The 20,716-nt window shown below is 37.1% G+C and overlaps 1 protein-coding gene across 1 annotated transcript; it reads left to right on the forward strand.

Annotated features, from left to right (window-relative positions):
• The first annotated feature begins 7,602 nt into the window (after positions 1-7,602).
• Positions 7,603-16,544, forward strand: LOC149647114 (uncharacterized). Its single transcript, XM_089849974.1, has 6 exons — positions 7,603-7,986; positions 9,887-10,057; positions 13,225-13,342; positions 13,406-13,623; positions 14,496-14,779; positions 15,735-16,544. Exons 2-6 carry the CDS (start codon positions 9,989-9,991, stop codon positions 15,955-15,957), a joined length of 912 nt encoding a protein of 303 aa, XP_089706100.1. The 5' UTR covers positions 7,603-7,986; positions 9,887-9,988; the 3' UTR covers positions 15,958-16,544.
• The last annotated feature ends 4,172 nt before the right edge of the window (positions 16,545-20,716 follow it).

Here is a 20,716-nt window from a genome sequence, read left to right on the forward strand (position 1 = left end):
GGTCAGTTGAAATAGAAATAATCACTGCATTCATCGAAATTTACGAAGAATCCAGTGGTAATTACGGCATTCACCATAAAAATCACCGGAATTTATTTAAATTCAAACAGAAATCACAAGTAATTTGCGGAAATAACGGGAAATCAATGTAAAGATTATGCAATTCACCGAAAATAATCGTAATCACAGAAATCAAGGAATTCGTTCAGTAATCATCGTAATTCACATAAAAATTCAGAAACCAGTAATCAGGTGTACAAAATTTTGGCGAATGACTAGCCCCTCGGGGTGTACTGAATTTACAATTCCTCTAAATGGCTTCCCGCTTGAAAAATCGAAAAGCGATCGACTAGCTAAAATGAGTGTCTTTTCAAGTTAAAATTAGTTGAAGCTCATTTCAGTTTATTATGAATGGACAGGCATTTATATATATTTCCGGTTAATCTAGTTAGTTCCGTTGAAATTTGTTTAGCATTAATGTTCCTTACCTTCAGAGCCCTATTAATAATTTTCAACCAATTCCATACACACCTGTGGCTTTCCTTTGTTCTTAAAATGTATACAGTAACGTGAAATGATATTGGAGTAAGCAAGTCCAAAAACTAAAAGGCAAGAAAAAAAGTACTCAAATTAAAATTAACAATTGGCTTACCTCTGAATAGCGTGAAATGGAAAAAAAACGTGGTCAGATGTATTTTTTCCCTCAAAATCCCATGAATAAATAATTGATTCGAAACCCGATAATGATGTTTTCCTGCATTACATACTAAATACAATTATACAAAAAGAAGTTTGCCTCCTAGTCCCCGTGAAACTACATGTACAAGCAGTTCATTGTGAAACAAGGATGTCAAACTATAGGCCTGAAAGCGTCCTTTCAGAACAAACAAAGACGACTGTCAGTTCATATTGAAGTTTTGAAAAATCATATCACAGGTTCATAAAATATGTTCCATAAGTTTGTCATTGGTTACTGAGAGCTTGCCATGAAGTAACTTAGGTGAAGCGACATAGTTCTTGTAAAGCGACGCCTGGTGAGGCGCTGTAAAGGCTAAGTACATGTACAAACTAAATAGGACCCTCAAAACCGAGTGTAGCTAATCAATTCTCGCTTGTCTTTCTCGAACCAGCTCTCAGGAAGTCTCCAGCATTACGAAGTATAGGCAGTGTCATAGTTATGGAACATTTCTTATAAACTTCTAATCTTAGGAATAAAACACAGCCCAGACTTTTAAATGCAAATACAAATTATACTTTTTAAAACGTTATCGGTTGTATCAGGGACGTTGATCATGTGAGGGAAGTAGGGGCCTGGGCCCAATCCGGGGAAAATCAGAGGGGGTGTGAGGAGGCCGAATTTTTATTTGGGGACCACTGTGAGTCTCCCGGAACTGGTCCAGGGCCCCCACCGGAGCCTCCGAAATGAACTAGGCCCATGCATGTCAAATTTTATGTGGGGAAATATCCAGTTTGTTAAGGAAAATATTTTCACCATATATGTGTACGAGATGGCGCTCACATTACCGTTGTGACAGGGGTCTTCCTTAAATTATCGTTGATATTTTAGGGGTCACTCATAAAATTTTATGATAGAGAAAAGTTTCATCCTAAAATTAACGTAAATGTTTTTGGATCTCTTCACTTTTTATTGAATCATTTGGTTAGATTCTTTAAATAAAATTAGATGTTAAATTATTTCAATTAAAATAATTCAGTAAGAGTAATAAAACCGTATACTTACAATCCGCGACCTTGGCCCAAATACTTAAGCAGTCGACAGGGTCACGGGGTTGAACTTTGTTTATTGTACGGTCGTGTCAGCGTCCCCAAGCGAGAAAACACAGCGAACTAAATTAGTTAAAAAAATATTCTCGCTTCGCCACACGCATGGGCCTAGTTCATTTCGGAGGCTCCGCCCCCACACTCCTTCTTTTGACGCTAAAGAAAATAATAATGGCCTTTTCCCTTTGTAATAATTGAGTTAATTACATTCATTATTCACGCTCTGTATTTACATCGACATAGTCATAAATTTATGCTCTTATATCCCAATAAACATTTTCTACTTGGAACTAGCGCGACTATTTTCAGAACGGAGGTGCTCAATGTTTTCAGACTGGTTCTGGGATACCAATTTCTTGAAGTTGGAAACCACTTGGAATCGTTTAGAAAAGCCAATCAGTGACTACAAAAATGATTCTCGGAGGGACCAAATTTTTCTGGAGAAAACAACGTACTTTGTACGTGTTGCCTTGGGCCCTAGCCTAGCCCTACCCCCTATGAAAAACAATGATCGGTACCCCTGAGTGGAATACGCACGTATCCTATGCTGAAAATAAGTGTATCGGATTTGAATCAATGTGTATTTTTGTATGAGTGTTTTTTAATTAAGAATTAGGCCTAACTCAGGCGCGCTCAAAAATATTCAAGTTTTTTGTTTTGTATTCATTTGTGATTTATATATTTTTGTAAACTTTGGATTATTATTGTTCCTAGAAAAAACAGTATATTAGTCGGATATTTTGTGTAAGAAAAATAAGTTTAACTGCTTGAAATAGAATCTTTGACCGAAGGATGGGATCGGTTCGCTTGAAAAAAATGTAATAAAATTTGTTAGCTTGGATAGGACTTTCAAAGATTCAGGGTATTATATGACATGCACGTGCACTGTTTAAAAGTTAAGAACAATAAAAGAGAAAATGAGGGGATGGAATAATAAGGGTAAGGGCTGATGGCCTGGCTATAAATGCATTTTGGTAAAAACAAAACTGAACTTGAATATTGGGGTGGAAAATAGAAAATTGAATTTTGAGACCTATCAAAAAGCTAGGAGTCCACGCCAAATTGTTCGTCATTGCCCATGACTCTCCCTTCTTTGCGTGCTGCCTTGGGCGGTAGCTCCTCCCCCCCCCCCTTATGAAAAATAATGATCGGTACCCCTGAGTGGAATATGTACGTCACTAAAAGTAGCCCAGTTTGTTTTATGAAAATATTTGAAAAAATGAATTGAGAGTTACGCCTATAAAATATTGGAGAAATTGGAGTTTATATAGCTTTGCTCGAGAAACAAAACTAGTCTTGTGTGTGAGGGTGGGAGGGGGCGAGAAATATATCCTATTGTTCGCTTTCTTGATACAATCATGCATTAAACAAACGGGTTAATATTTTGCGAAATTGTGTTTCTAAAACAATCGTTATTGCAATGCATTTGTTTAGAAGAAGACCATTAAGCACAAATGGACTGGAATGGGGATACGGCCAGCGTGGGAAATAAAGCGGTGGCACAGGGCAAATGACCAGTTTAAAAATTAAATCGGAGATGGGTCCGTGGTTCATGGGACCACTAAGAAAATTCATAGGTAACCAGAGTCCAGATATTATCTCAAATATTATAACTATCCTCTTCTCTAGTTTAACAGACGATGCGCCCCGGGTCAATGGTCATGGACCAGTTTATATATTCCAGGCCAGGGGGGTTGCTGGCTAAATGTCCAATTTAAAAAAATCCTTATTTCCCACCCTGTATACGGCACGTGGTTCATTTAAGGCAGCGTCTCTCTAGCGCCACGCTGTGACCAATATTGAAAGTTTTTCGGTTCAAGCCCTAGCCATATCTATGAGTTGCAAAGTTTCGGGACTCTCCCGCTAGAGGTGCTGCCAGGCGAAGCAGCTAGAAGAACCCGGGCTTTTATCTTATTATTTCAGTCCATGTGTTTAATGGTCTTAGGTAGAAGAAAAGATACATTAAGTGCTACAACTAAAACCCGTTTCCATACACTTAGCCATAGCGAAGGAAGACGTATGTTTATGAAAACAAGAATTCAAACTCAAACCTTATTCCTAAAATAGTTATATGAAATAATGAATACTTTCGTTTTAATGTATAATAACGAATAATTTGTAAAATATAGAAAAAGTAAGAAAATTAGCTTCTGGTTCTTTATTTTTTTTAAATCTCCGTGATTTAATATGCAGCGTAAGATTGATCGGTGACGCGAAACACCGCTTTATTCAACAAAGAAAAACCACTCAATCTCTATAACATACGTAAGTTCAACATAACAAACAATTTTAATGATAAATGTAAATTTTAACAGAAGAAAGAGTTAAAATTAGGTTTGCAGTACAAGATGTATGCACAGAACCTAATAGAGTGTACAAGGGATGGATTTAATTTTAGAAGTAGGAATGGAGAACGGTTAGTATTTGCTTCAGTCCGACTTATAGTCCAGTATAGAGCCTCTCCCTCCAACACGTAACGATAAGTTTAAATTATCTTATTGGCCCACTTAAACTACGTTACGGGGACGTCGAAAAATACGCTCTGTCGCTATGACCCGCCTCTTCTTTCATACCACCCCCCCCCCCCTCGGTCCAAGGGAAGGGGGTCTGGGACTTTGACGCGAGCCCACATTACTCTGTTCTCCATTCCTACTTCTAAAATGAAATATATCCCTGAGTGTACAAAATAGTCCATTGAAATGATTAACGTATGAAAAAAAATATAGAGGCCAACTTCATTTTTAATTAGAAGCAAATTACATTACTAGAAAAAGTTCAGGTAACATAATATTATACCAAGAAGCGACATCTTGTTAACTAGGGAGAAGGTATATGATATTCGCGCGCCACAGTCTCAGTCTCCCTTTCAAAATACAAGGGGAACGTAAAAGGAGACCGGGCTATTTCGCCTCTCCTCAGTCCGAAAATACGTAATTTTGGTCATTCGCGTCGCGCTGACGTCAGTTTTCAAAAACCAATGAGATGTTGGTTGTAATTTAGAGGTGGACCTACATTTGGACTGGAGATAAGTTAGAAATGTGGCGAATTTATAACTTCTTCCTAGTAAACTAGATATCACTTCTTGATTATACCTTAAAAGAACGGCCTTTTTCCAATTATAAAAGGAAAAATATAAAAAAAATATCTATTATTGCAAAATAATTAACATATAATTAGTCTTAAAAAATGAGGGGTACTGCGCTGCCATTGGCTTATTGGCGTCTGCTAAATCGAACCCTTACCTCTCATAGCTTGTGAGGATTCAACCAATCTCGTTAGGGGTAAGTGGCTCGATTTAGTATACTCCACTTAGAGATGTGAGTCGGTAATTTACCGTCCGTAAATTACCGGTAATTTACGAAATACCGCGTAAATTATCGTTTTATAATTTACTGTAATTTTACAATGGTAATTTACCAGTAAATTACTGCGGTAAATTACCAAACATTTTTATTACGCATTAAATGTTCATTTTACACTTAAATGATCAATTATTCCTTTGTTTACTTCCAAAATGACTCACCAGACGCTATTTGCAAACCAGTACTTACAAAGTTGCGCTAGAAATTAGCCTTTTAATAAATCTTTAATTATAAATCAGATTAGAAAGGCCACAGTTGCCGTCTTGGTAGAAAAAGCCACAAATACGCGTAAAGCAGTCAAATAGTGCTCACAATTAAACGTTGTTTTAAGCAATGGATTGTAAGCAGAGGAAAATATAAATTACCAAAAATTACAGACTGAACGGTAATTTTGGTTTTCCAAAAATTTCAATCGGTAATTTACCGGTAATTTATCGGTAATTTACCCGGTAATTTATCGGTAATTTACCCGGTAATTTATCGGTAATTTACCCGGTAATTTATCGGTAATTTACCCGGTAAAATACCGTTTTTAAAAATTACGGTAATTTCACATCTCTAACTCCACTAAACCAATGGCGGCGCAGTAGTCCTCGTTTTTAAGACTAATATAATATTTTTCCTTTTATATTTAGAAAAGGCCGTTATTTTAAGGTGTAATGTTACGTTACCTGATCTTTTCCTTTATGGATTGATTTAGATATAAAATGTAGAAAATTTGTATTAATACTAAATATTTATTTTCTTTCTCTTTTTAACCCAGAAAATAAATTATATAAAATGCATAAGAATACGGTAATTCGGATATTCTTGTATCAGGATGTGAGTATAAGTACAACCATACTGAATTCTAAATAAGAAAATTTGAAGCCCAGATTACCAACTTCAAGGGAACGAACCAACAAGATGGGCAAGGGCTGGGCCACATCTTTATTTACTTAATTAGCACATGCATGAAAAGGAAAGAAATATTTAACAAAATGCGATAAGTACATTTAGTCCCAATTTGGGAGCAAAGACTTTCCTAAAGCTAAGATAAAGGAGATTGTATATGAAGGGAGACTCGGAGTCAGGCAAAATGCTGTTATCATGGTCACCGGTGCCCCCTCACGGTGAGAGCTTCCATTCTCGCGCATGCGTTTAAGTCTCCTTGCAGCTCTAGTCTCATGAGCATGTTTATAATTTTGAATATCCCTCGTTTACAACAACTATCACGTGAAGCGCGCCTTCACCAACGGCTTGCGCGTTGAAGTTGCGCGCCTGGTTTTTTTACCTCCCCCCAACTTTCCAGATCGAGTCTCCTCTCTTACACATCCTCCTTGCCAAGATAGATGCACCGCCGCGCAAATAAAGAAGTATTCTATTACCCCACAGTTACAAATACAGAAGTATCCGATTACTCCACAGTTACAAATACAGAAGTGTCCCATGATCCCACAGTTACAAATACAGAAGTATCCTATTACCGCACAGTTACAAATACAGAAGTATCCTATAACCGCACAGTTACAAATACAGAAGTATCCGATTACCCCACAGTTACAAATACAGAAGTATCCGATTACCCCAGAGTTACAAATACAGAAGTATCCTATTACCCCACAGTTACAAATACAGAAGTATCCTATTACCCCACAGCTACAAATATAGAAGTATCCTATTACCCCACAGTTACAAATATAGAAGTATACTATTACCCCACAGATATAAATACAGAAGAATCCGGCCCCTAAGATACAAATATAGCCTGCCTCTGCCAGTATTAGGGCTTATGAAAAGCTAACAAGGGATGAAACTACTATTTATCTTGTACTACATATCTAAGGGTTCGGATACTTCTGTTTTTGTGGGGTCGAGTCCTTAAAGGGGCTGACCGACCCCCACTCCTTTTCTACCCACCCGCAATGCTAAGCTCTATTAGGAAGATCGTCGTTTGTCCCACGGTTTGAACAGCCCCTTTAATTTGCGGGGTCGGAAGTTAGTATGAAAAAGTACGAAACGCATTTTGTTAAGAATTTATTTTCTTTTTATGTATGTGCAAATTAAGAAGATAACGATGTGACATTATAGCCCAGCCCTTGGGTCATGTTGTTATCTTCAATTTCTAACAAAATCCCACCTCCACCCCTGGTTTTACCAGAAGTTAATGACTTCTTATCCTGGGAAGTATTGGACACTAAGGCTTTATATAGTATCCATCCCTGCTAGTCAAAATTGCCTATGGCAATCGTAAAAGAGGGTCGAAAGTTTCCTCCCCACTAGGAAAACGATATAATCTACAGAAAAAAAATCCCACGCCGAGAGGCTGTGGCACTCAAACTGCGGGGCGTGTTCAAAGCTTCCTCAGCGTCAATCGTTGAAAAGCCGTCTGTCTAGAACTCTATGAAAATCCATTACAATCCGTGGGCCTAGGACCCCACACTAGTTTGACCGGAATTTCGCGCAAATCAGCCTGCCAGCTCAAAATGAGTGAAGCGCCGTTGGTGGCGCGGTGATCGGACCAAATAAGAAGTTGGCTAACAAAGATGGTTCCTGATATGGTTAGAGTCCAATACTTCCCAGGATAAGAAGTCATAAACTTCTGGTTTTACGAGGAGATTGGCGTAATATCAGTTTAAATGTTTCAGATGTTTCCATTAACGGTGGCATATTTATTTGAGTCTTTTTTTAATAAAAAATATAGGTTGTTAAACGTTCTCTAAAAATAAACTACCTATTTGTTTGATATCAATTCTCAGTTCTTTCCATTATTCTACCTGAAACCGAATGGAGATAGGGATCGTCTTGGCGACTTCGATGGTTCTATCGCGGATATACTTAAGTCTATCGAAAAGCATTTAAAGTAAGTATGACTTACTTAAACATTCTGTGAAGAAATATTTTCCTGTTAATATGACGCTGAAGAATCTTAATCTTAATATTAATAACTTCACTATTAAGCACAAACACAGTTTCCGCAGAGTTTTGGCAGAGGTTTTCCAAACTCGCGTTATAAGTTTTCCTACTTATTAATCACATGCAAAATCTATATTTTTGAAATAGCTTGCTCTATTCCTGAAAGATGTTCTAATTTTTGTGTCAGGATAACTTTAAATTAAAAATTCGCTACTTCATGGATTTTATATTTTACTCTAGATATTTTAAAGTTAATTTAATATGTCGGAAGCTTTTGGACCGTGGTCCTTCCTCTGCCGTTACTGTATCTAATTAGAAGTAGCAGTTCTTTTTTATAAACAAGGTTTCAATAAAATATTTTATCATAGATCAAATTTTTAACATTTACGATTAACAATTTGCACTTACATCAAACTTGAATAAACTAAATAGGCCTGATTTTCAAAAACATGTCGTGTTACAATCGTATCTTTCATCCTAATTGGGTTCGAAAACTATTTTTGAATTATATTGGTTTCCCACTAAAACTTTCGCGAGTTGTACCATAAGCCAATCATTCTCTTTAAGTATACCATCTGTGGCTATTTGGTGAAAGGTCTCTTCCCCTTTCATTTACGTCAGCACCATTCCGAGAGATCTAGTGCCAAAAATTCAAGAGAGGTTTTGGTTTTTCCTCGTGGGTAAAACTTATGATGTAACGTTTTAAGATGAGGCTATTTTCTTTGAAATTCAATTATCTTCTATAGAAACTTGCTGATAAGCCAACCAAGTAGTTTTCAAAAGTGGGTTTTCTAATTGTGTACTCTTTGAAAACATTTTTGCAGTGTTACATTTGAAAATGTAAGTAATTTATCCCTTTAATTAACCCATTTCACAGAATCAATATAAGCAAAACGTAACGTTTGAGCGATAGAATCAGAGCTGTTCTAATTAGGTGGCAACTAATTAAATTATAATTAGCAATTAGATAAATATTTATGAATAATTAATTAGCCAATTAGCAATAAGATAAATATTTATGAATAATTAATTAGCCAATTACCAATTAGATAAATATTTATGAATAATTAATTAGCCAATAACCAATTAGATAAATATTTATGAATAATTAATTAGCCAATTAGCAATTAAACATAGAAACTAATTAAATTCAATAAAAAATTAGACATTTATTTTTGAAACTAGTTACTTGTCTAATTAAGTTCCATCATGTTAAACTAGTTTTGCCTTATTTCTTCATTTTCTTGCCACTGTTCCTATAATGGACTCCTGAGTAGTAAATCCATGGGCACTGCTTTTAACTTGAGAAGGGAAAAATAGTCGAAATTTCGAAATGGGGCATTTACGATTGAGAAAAGAGTCTTTGACTTTTGATTTCACTGATGGGGAATTTCATTTCTGAAGAGAGAGTACTAGTATTATCTCTCGTTTTGAGTGGCTGATAAATTTAATTAGATAAGTGCCTTTCCGATGCATACAAATTAATTAGAATTACTTTCCAATAAGCAGTAAGGTATTTAAAATTTAATTACCATTTTCAATTAGTAAAAGATGCCAATTGATTAGAATGACAATTAAACTAACTAATTAATTAGCACAGCTCTGGATAGCATATCTTTTTAAACGATATCATCTTGTAGAACGAGTAGAAAACCGCCACAGATAAATATTATTCGTGTAACAACCTGAATTCAACAAAGATACTTAAACGGAATGAATTTGTTACCTTTCCAAGCCAGTCGTTGCTAAAATGAACCTTTCACTTACTGATAGCGCATTAGTGCTCTTCTATTTTTAGTTTCATTTGTTCCATATTAATAATTTTATGTGGTTGTAAAAAATTACAGTCCCATAAGTTGTGGGAATTGAATGCATTCCCCAACGTTATATCGTACGACCGGTCAAAGACATATGAATCTACGGCAGAGCTGTATTACACCAAAGCCATAATGTATTCTCAACTATCTCCCACGAAGCGAGGAAGTTTCCTCACAAATATTTTCATCATACCTTCATGGGTGAGAAAACATTCAATTTACTTCTTTTAAACTAGGCCAAACTCCAAAACTAAAGACATCAAGTTTGGAAACCAAACTAAACCTCTCCGAGTCGAGACGAGGGCTAGCAACCCAATTAAGAGGTTTTTTGTACTTGATATTAATGATTTTTACCTCTCCGAGTGACGTATGTCACGGAGAGGTTCTAAATTCGACGTGTCTGTCTGTCTGTCTGTCTGTCTGTCTGTCTGTCTGTCTGTCTGTCTGTCTGTCTGTCTGTCTGTCTGTCTGTCTGTCTGTCCGTTGTTATACCCACGTGACCGCGTTCGCAGTTTGCAGATCGGAGCAAACGTGTATTCAATTTCCAGACCGCATTTACAGTCCCGGAAATTGTATTCCACTTACAGGCTATAACTCCATTGTCTGTCTAACAACTGTTCATTTGTCCACCCCACATGGACACCAGTCTGAACTTTCTAGCTTCTAAACACCACCATCTTCTAGTCTTTCGCCCATTCCACATGGACACCAGTCTGTACACCTGGCTTCTAACACCACTATCTTCTGGTCTTTGTTTTTGTCCATCCCACATGGACACCAGTCTGTACACCTGGTTTCTAACACAACCATCTTCTGGTCTTTGTTTTTGTCCATCCCACATGGACACCAGTCTGTACACCTGGCTTCTAACACCACCAACATCCTTAAGGTTAAGACATACGCGGCGATCGGCTAGGGTTACGAGAAACGTCTAGCCTTCCAATGGAGGGGTCTTCCTCCAAGGTTCACGCAATTGCGATGTTCTTATCTACAGCCGCGATTCGAATCCCTTATATACTACCTATTTGAGTAAGTCGAAGCAACCGGCGTATGCTTCATTTCAAACGCCAATATTAGTCAAGTCTCTCTAGAATGTTTAATTGTTCTATATCAAAACGATGTAACGTTCAATAAGGCAAACAACTGACGAAGAAAATATTTAATATTAATTATATTTATTTTAATATTTAAGATAATCTTGTTTCTCATCTCAAAATTAATACGGAAAGAGTTAAAAAGCAGCTTATTTTTTTGTCTGTGTGTGTCCGTCCGTTGTTACACTAGTGCGTCGCGTTAGCAGTTAGCCTTGTGTTGATGTGTTAAGAAATCATACAGAACCTTAATATTCCCTTTTTACATAATATAAAGTGAATATGTGGAAGTATTTTTCGTAATTATGATGCATTTAGTAGTTTTGTAGCTTTAAAGCTCTGTTTCATTTTGATATTCCAAAGATTTTTTTTAATATTGTTATTTGAAATGGCTGTTTATATATTACTTAAGCTATACGACATCTGTATATAGAATAATCCTTGGTTTAGTGACTTCATGAAGAAACCTAAGACCTAGACTCCGGCGGGTAAAACAAGTATTATCCGCAATAGGCTTAGTGAAACAAAGTGTAAATTATTGAGGCCTGAAGTGAAGTAAACTTTTGGCTTTGATTTTCGTGTCTGAAATGAAGAGACATTAACGGTTCAGAGTGAGCCGAAAGTTAAATACACTCTTAAATAATCAGGTAAAGATTTTATAATAGAAGAAAAGATCATGGTGGCAATTAGATTAGTAAAAGGGCTAGTGGTAAACGAGTAGCTACAGACTTTTTATTCTCTTTACGGTGCGCTATGACTATTAGTGCGTCTGGGTATAATTTAGCTTTGGTGTTATTTAACGTTAACATTCGTGTTGGCAAACTAAGAATATTGTTGAGGTGAGACGAGACGATTGTGTTTACACTGAAAACCAGTTGTGAATGTAGCTACCAGAATATAGGGTAAACAGCTGAAGCGTAGACTTCATTTCCTGTTCTTTTCCCCATTGACTGATTTCCATGTGTCCAAGATTTATCCTTATTGGATGTAAAATGTCGTCTACTTTACTGTTTGCTATGTTTGGAATACTACTTCAATATTTCGTAAATTTTTACTTCAAAAAAGTGAAATAACTCCATATCTGGGTAAATAAGTTTGTAGTAGTAGACCTCTTGACTCGGAGAGGTAATATTTTGGTTTTCCCAACTTGTAATCGTCAGTAGTTTTAAAAAACGGTATTCCTAAAATCATTTTAAACATAGCTATTGTTAAAGTTTGACTTCTAGCGTACACCTTTTTCACAATTTTTGTAAAGTTAGGGTATATATATGCGGAGCCTCCGAAATGAACTAGGCCCATGCGTGTGGCGAAGCGAGAATATTTTATTAACTTATTTAGTTCGCCGTGTTTTCCCGCTTGGGGGCGCTTACACGGCCGTAAAATAAACAAAGTTCAACCCGTGAACCTGTCGAGTGCTTAAGTATTTGGGCCAAGGTCGCGGATTGTAAGTATACGTTTTTATTACTCTTACTGAATTATTTTAATTGAAATAATTTATTTTGTTGTCATCAATACAATCTAACCGAAAGATTCAATAAAAAGTGAATAGCTCCAAAAACAATTACGTTAATTTTAGAATGAAACTTTGCTCTATCATAAAAATTTTATGACTGACCCCTAAAATATCAACGATAATTTAAGGAAGACCCCTGTCACAACGGTAAAATTAGCGCCATCTATGGTGAAAATATTTTCCTTAACAAACTGGATATTTCCCCACATAAAATTTGACATGCATGGGCCTAGTTCATTTAGGAGGCTCCGATATATGCATAAGACGATTGATTAACAGTCAATGATAACAAAGCCGCAATTGCGTGAACCTTTGGTGTAAACCCTGCCTTTGGGGACTAAACGTTTCTCGTAACCCTAGCCGATCGCGGCGTACATCTTAACCCTAACGATGATAATGGAGTAGAGGTCAATATTGCTTTCTCTGAACTGCGAACACCTTTGCTCCGATTTGCTAACTGCGAATGCGGTAATAGACACACAGACAAATGCGGTGATATGCACACAGACAAATGCGGTGATAGACACACAGACACGTCCAGTGCTATATCTCTCCATCACGTCATCGTCACTCTGAGAGATAACAATTCAACTCGAATTCCCATACAGCAATAACTTAAATTTTCCACATCTCTGTGTTCTTTACATTACTTAACTATAATGATTAGCGGTGATAAATGATATTTTCGTTAAATTGTCTAGTGAAGCTGTTCAAGATCGAATATTGGTGACTAAAAACCTCTAATTTCATACATTGTTTTTCAGTTTCTTGGATTGTTATTCATGACGATTTTGATTCTCGCCGCTTTGACGAAATGGTTTGAAAAGTCGAATCAATTTGGATCATTCCTTTGGATGTACTTCGCTCCTCTGTTACAAACAAGCAAGTTTTAAACAAAGAATTCGCTTCAATTCCCTCTTCCAACTGTTTTCTTAACTTCCGCAGGTTGGGTTGTAAAACTGAATCGTGGAATATCCAAGCATTTACTGAATGTTTGGTTTGTTACTTTAATCGTGACGAACAGTGCTCTGTTGTCATTCATCACCGCTGACGTTTTAATCGGCCAGAAAACTATCATTAACAATTTGAAAGACATATTGCGAGTAAAAGACCTTAAATTCTACGCATCTGTCTATTCCGATCCTATGCTTGACTTCTTAAAAGTAAGAAATGTTTTTGAGCAATTGTGCCCAGAGCCAATGTTTTGTACATCGAGTCAGTTTGAAATAATGCCAGTGTCATCATCTACACGAAACTTATGAGGTTACCGCCCCCTTTTCGGAGAGGTACTGTCAAGGCTAGGGAGCGCGTTGGACTACAGTAAAGGGCAGCGTCCACAGTAATACCTCTCGTAAATCCCGTATATCATAAGTTGATTAGATATGTTCCATAAGTTTGTCACTGGTTACTGAGAGCTTGTCATGAAGTGACGTAGGTCATAGATTCTCGTAAAGCGACGCCTGATGAGGCGCTGTCAAAGGCTTAGTACAATCTAAATAGCAAGATGGACTAAAAACCGATTGTAGTCAATCCTCGCGTCGTTGTAGAAGAAGTTTTCAGCAGGGATAGCTTTGATTTTTGAAGTAGGAATTGAGAACAGAGTAATCTGGTCGCGCGTCAAAGTCCCGGACTCCCTTCCACGGGAGGGGGGGGGTAAAAAAAAGAGGCGGGTCATAACGACAGAGGTAAAAATGAATTACGTATTTTTCGCCGTTCCCGTCAGCAACGTCATCAAAACGTAGTTTAAGTGAGCCAGTAAGATAATTTAAACTTTTCGTTGCGTGTTGGAAGGAGGGGCTCGACTGGGTTATGAGTCGGACTGAAGTATAACCGTTCTCCTTTCCTACTTCTAAAATTAAATCTATCCCTGCACTCAGTGAGCCTCTAGAGGATTAAATCTATGACGTTTCATCTACGTCACTTCATGGCAAGTTCTCAGTGATCAGTGATCAGTTACTTCACTTTCTACCCTTTTTTTAAATTTTGCAATCTGCGGATGGTCAAAAATATATCTTTGACATCTTTTTCAATAAAGTCAATACCTGGAACTGAAGGCAAGGAAATTGACAGTAGACGTATAGACGAAAAACCCGATATGAGAGATTTTATGGCTAATGTGTCGACAGGAAAGAGAGTTTATGTGGTCTGGAACGATGAAATCGATGATGTGGAAGACTACTGCAAGGAAACTCTCACGAAAGAAGATGCCCGGCCATTGTTTTACAAGTCGCCATTTCCCTTAACAACGGTTTCTGCGGCGTTTCAAATCAAGAGAAATAATTCCATCAACAAGGACATGTTGGAGAACATTAATAGAATGTAAGAGCTCGCAAAATTGTATTCTTCTTTTCCCTAACATGCAGCCCTTTAGTCGGTGCCATAAATATTGAGTAACAGGTTGAGAGATAAGGATTTGTTCTAAACTGGACATGTGACCAGTAGAGCCCAAACACTTTAAATAAATGTACTGAACACAAGCCTGGCCAGAAGGCCTGTAGATCCCCAAACATTTAATTTTTAAGCAGGCTCAACTAATTTTTAAAGTGGACATTTGTTCAAGGCCATTGCCTTATTTCTCAGCCATATTTGATCTGTAATTAGAGATTTGCTTTTAATTATATCTGAAAAGGATGATGTAGTAGGTGGAAGAGGCGTATGGTGTTAAAAATTCGTCCCCAAACTAAATTTAAATTAACACAAATCAAAGGCTATGCGAACAGTCTAGTTTTAAGGGAACATATCTTCCTTGCATTACCATTTACCATAAGTCCATAAGTTCATAAGATATGATCCACAAGTTTGTCACTGGTTACTCACAGCTTGTCATGAAGTGACGTAGGTGAAACGTCATACATTCTCGCAAAGCGACGTCTGGTGAGGCGCTGTCAAAGGCTTTATACAGACTAAATAGAAAGATGGACTGCAAAGCCGAGTGTACTCAATTCATTCATCGTTCTCGAATTAGCTCTCAGTAAGTTTAGGTAGTGTTATAACTATGGAACATATCTTATAAAAGTATGATGTTTTATAAACTTTTGTGAATGTCATAAAAACACTCTAATAATTACTTTGATTGAGAGTAAAAGGTGCTGTTTGCATAGTTTCGAATATAAAAATTAATTCGAAAATTAGTCTTCATTGTGGCACAATTATGTGTAAGTTTCAATTATCTTATAAAAAAGAAATTCTTGATTTCCCAAATATTAATCAAATATGCTGCTGAACCTGAAGCAGAACAAATTCAGAATGATGAAAAATTAAATAACTTTTGCAGAATTCGATTTGCGGCGTCAGCTTGCTTGTGCGATAAAGCTTTAGAACTACATTATTGGTGGGCGGACTCTAGATGCGTCACTTCGGAAACAAACTTTGAAGATGAAGAATTCAACGACAGTGACGACCAAACGCGTCTCTTAGTAATCATATTTTCAGTCAGTCTTATTCCGGCGGTGTTAGTTTTAAGCTATGAAGTCATTAAGGGATTTCTACTGCTCTAGTAGTAGATCACGGAAATTGCAATCATATAAGCAAGGTTGATGATGGCCCTGCTAGGATGAGTCGTAATATCAGAGAAATTGGCCTGCTAACTGTGGAACAGCTCAGGTCCGGTGGGACTCTAGAAAATGGGGGACGAATACAAGGCAAATTGGCGGGCAGTCTTCCTGATTCGTCTGACGAAGACCGGCGGCCATTTTTCCGAATATTCCTCACCTATTTCTAGCGTCCCATCGGACCTGAGTCGTTCCACAGTTTCCCTCAGATTACGCATCCTCCCCCATCATCATTTGTTTGGTTATGAAAATTGCACGGTTTCAATATTGAACTAAAATTTAATATCTATTAATTATTTCTTTTGGTTTCACATGGATAAGTGATAAGAGTTAAGTCAATTTATTAATGTTAATGTATGTAGGTTAGTGTAATAGTAGGATAACACTTAATCCTTTTACTAAAATCACAAGTTGGAAAACCAAAATATTACCTCTCCGAGTCCAGAGGAGGACTACTACCACAAACTTATTAACCTTGATGTAGAATTATTTCTCTTTTTATGAAGTAAAATTGACGAATTATTAAAGCAGTATTCCAAGTATAGCGAATATACAGTAGAGCAGAACACATTTTACACCCAATAAAGATATGTCTTGGACACATGGAAAATAGTCAATTGGAAAAACAACAGGAAATGAAGCGTATAACTTTAGGAGAGAGATATAACCTTTATGTGTTTGAAAAGGCCCAATTGTCTACGCCTCAACTGTTAACCCTCTATTCTCATAGCTACATCCACAACTGGTTTGCAGTATAAACACTATTGTCTCGTTTCACCTCAACGATATTCTTAGTTTGCCAACATGAGTGTTAACGTTATATATCACCAAAGCTGACTTGTGCCTAGACGCACTGATAGTCAATGCGCATCATAAAAAGAATGAAAACTCCGTAGCTACTACCCGTTTTCCATTATCTAATTTCCACTGATCTAATTGCCACTATGGTGCTTACATCTACATCTATATAAATCAAAGTCCTGACTGACTGACTGACTGACAGACTGACTGATAATCAACGCCCTGCCCAAACCGCTTGCCCTAGAAGGCTGAAAATTTGCAGGAACGTTACTCATAAGTAGTAGGTGCGTTCTAAGAAAGATTTTTCCAATACGCGGCCATCTTAAAAATGGCGCCCAGAAATGTAAAAACTCTTCTCTATGCAACTAAGTTCGCGCGTTTCAACCGATTTCACAGATATTTAGTACACGGGTTTCCTTTAACCTATTGACGGGCTGAATGGTCTTTTGGGTTCGATTTGCTGCCATCTTTTTAAATGGCGGCCAAAAACTAAAATCCCTTCTTTATGGAATAATGCCCGCGTGAAAAGTAATAAAAAATGTCCAGACGGGCTGACGGGCAACGCCGAGTGCCTTCGCTTCTAGGGTGCTACAAAAATATTAGTCATCAGTAAAATCTACCCATTCTTTGCATCATTTTGATGGAAGTTCTTATTACACGCGAGCGACGCCGCGGGTAACGGCTAGTCTTTTATAAAATCTAGACCTTATTATTTAAACGTGTACTCAACTTTCGGCTCACTCTGAACCGTTAATGTCTCTTCATTACAGACAAGAAAATCAATACCCATAATTTATTAAATCTCGGGTCTCAATTATTTCCTCTTTGGTTCACTAAGCCTATTACGGATAATATTTGATTCACCCGCCGGAGACTAGGCCTTCGATTTCTCCTTGTATTACAAGGCTTGTATTAGGGACCGTCCATAAACTACGTCACACTCTTATGTGGGGGAGGGGGTTTCTAAATTTGTGACGGTCCGTGACAAGGGGGAGGGAGGGGTTCTTCGATGCGTGACGTCACATTTAGCATTGATTTTGTTGTTAACTTGAATTGGAGCCTCCCCCGTCGAAGACCCATATCTACTAATAGGACAAGTTCTTACTGTATTATATTTTTCTTATTTTATTACTAACCCCTTACTTACTCTAATGCAAGACAACTTAATCAAAAAAATTTAATCGTTATGTTATACAAGAAGAAAGACAACATTCCATAGTCCACCGTTACAATAATTTACCAAAATTGTTATTCCATCATCACATAAATAGTAGAAAATTTAAGCAATTATCTACTATTTACACCTTAATATAGCCAATTTAAATAGCGCATTTAAAATAAACAGCGTAAACTCTCTTATGTCTCTGTTTATTCGCCCCTATTATTTGTGAGGATGAATCAAATCCCCCTACCGATTGAAATGGTTTCGATTCTTTGGCAAATTTTCTAAATCTCAAGCTTGATTAGTCTGTTTTCGGTGACAGTGTCGAAACCTAAAAAAAGTGCCCCTTTAACTAAACTTTATGGAACTTTTTTGAATCTTATAAAAAGCACATCCAGACATTAAAATTCTAAAGGTCAATCAGAGGGAAAACCTTAAAACGGAAGAGAACTTGAACTTTCAGCCGAGCAAAATATTTCTGAGGGCGGCATATCACTCAAGAAATTAATCAAATTAAATTTGTAAATTAAGACAAATCATAGTGCGGAGGGGGGTTAAAGAAATGTGACGTGGTTTTTAGGGGAGGGGTCTGAGAAAAGCGTGACGAAGCGTGATCTGGGGGGACGGGGGGGTCAGAAAATGCTTTTTTTCGCGTGACGTAGTTTATGGACGGTCCCTAATAACTGTAGAAAGGATTACTCTATATACAGATGTAGTATAGCTTAATTAATATATAAACAGCCATTTCAAATAATATTATTATAAAATGTCCTTGGAATATCAAAATGAAACAGAGCTTTAAAGCTACGAAACTACTAAAGGCATCGTAATTACGAAAAATATTTCCACATATTCACTTTATATTAAGGATAAAGGGAATATTAAGGTTCTGTAGGATTTCTTTACACAACAACACAAGGCGAACTGCTAACGGGGCGCACGAGTGTAACAACGGACGGACCCACACAGAAAATCACATAAACTGCTTCTTAACCCTTTTCGTATTAATTTTGAGTTGAAAAAAAAAATATTATCTTAAATACTTAAATAAATATTATTAATTTTAAACATTTTCTTCGTTAGTTATTCGTCTTATTGAGCGTTACATCGTTTTAAAAAAGAACAATTAATCATTCTTGAGAGACTTGACTAATATTTACGTTTGAAATGAAGCATACCCCTGTTGCTTCGCCTTACACAAATAGGTAGTATCATGAGTTAATAATAGGTTAGCTCCCTATAAGTTACTCAGGCTCCATTGGCGTAATGTATCCAACGATTTCTTCAAATTTGGCACGCGCGGGAAAAAGCGAATGTTGCGCTCTCTCTTGTCGAAAATAAAATCCCGCTCGTACGGCACCTCGACCTCGAGTCGTCGGCTGCTTTTTCACCGAGGGAGTGTTTTAGTCGTGAATGTTTATATTTTAACAATTTAACATTAAATTATGGCGCTTGTGTCAGTAATGAGACAAAAAAATGCAGGAACTCAATGAAATTTCCCTATATTGATAAAGAATGCTAAAGATAAGAGTTGTTATTGTGACTTGAAACCAGGAAATTACACAACGGAGCTAAATCGAATCCACTGATCGCTTAACTGTTTTCTTAACCGAGGCTAATGAGCGATATCATTGGCTAGCTTCCACTACACGCGCTTCCGGGGAAAAACCGGAAAGAAGAGTAAATAAGATTTTCGTTCACCTGGCGGCCGCAGAGCGTCGCGTATAATTGGGAAACAGGCGGCGCGAGAGAAAACGCTGGAGTATGAAAATGAATTGCCTGAGTAACTTATAATTATATTAACTCATGGTTGTATACTGTATAAAGGTTTCGAATCGCAGCCACAGGTAAGAACAGCGCAATGCGTGAACCTTTGGAGGAAGACCCCGCCATTGGGAGGCTAGACGTTTCTCGTAACCCTTAAGTCTGTCAAACGAAAGAAGAGCCCTGAGAAATTTGTCCAAATTGATGTCGCCACCATCGACCCCATTGTACTTTATCAACTTGTTTTGTTTTGTCAATAGTCGTCTGTAATATAGTCTGCTATAAACAGATAGGCTTAATCGCAATAGAACCAATACATTTTGCAATATATATTTAATATGTATATGTTTCATTATTTTTTACGATCATCGAGTATTAAAGAACATAAAACAAAATTAACGACAAGACACCAGTTTTATCTTTGTTGAACTAGTATTGCAATATATTTTAATGACATAAGTTAAAGTACTTGTCCATAAGTCTAAGTAGTTCAGCATCAAAGCGTCTTCAGTCCACGTCTTCATCAGAGTCTTCGCTGTCTTCTTGCATATTAATTTTAAGAGGTTCAATTGTGGTTTCGATGATGGAATCATTTTCCCAATACTCATGCATTATATTCTCGACGTGAACTTAATGAAATAATAAAGCGTCACAAGTCCTGAACCCTGAAGTACAAAATTGACGAGGTTGCTAAAAGTAGAGGTCACACGGTAGTGATGATTCCACCAGTTTAACCCGATTGAACTAATATGGGCACAAGTGCGACGTTGCGAAGCAGAATCCTGGTTTCTAACTCTCGACAGTCAAAGATGCAACATTGAGGGCCATTGAACGTGTGACACCAGAGAATTGGCGTAAGGCAATAGAGCACGTCGAGAATGTAATGCTTGAGTATTGGGAAAAAGATCCCATCATCGAAACCACAATTGAACCTCTTAAAATTAATATGGAAGAAGACAGCGAAGACTCTGATGAAAA

Source organism: Phalangium opilio, unplaced genomic scaffold (assembly GCF_054372755.1).
Source record: "Phalangium opilio isolate 3A_F unplaced genomic scaffold, DU_Popi_V2 ptg000089l_1, whole genome shotgun sequence".
In the NCBI taxonomy this organism is placed as follows: Eukaryota; Metazoa; Arthropoda; class Arachnida; order Opiliones; family Phalangiidae; genus Phalangium; species Phalangium opilio.

What these genes read in the sequence shown, in the direction of transcription:
- LOC149647114 (XM_089849974.1), top strand. Translation starts at nt 9,989, where the DNA reads ATGTATTCTCAACTATCTCCCACGAAGCGAGGAAGTTTCCTCACAAAT. An exon ending in TTTTCATCATACCTTCATGG is followed by an intron (nt 10,058 to 13,224) that starts GTGAGAAAACAT and finishes ATTGTTTTTCAG; the next exon opens with TTTCTTGGATTGTTATTCAT. An exon ending in CTATGCTTGACTTCTTAAAA is followed by an intron (nt 13,624 to 14,495) that starts GTAAGAAATGTT and finishes TTTTCAATAAAG; the next exon opens with TCAATACCTGGAACTGAAGG.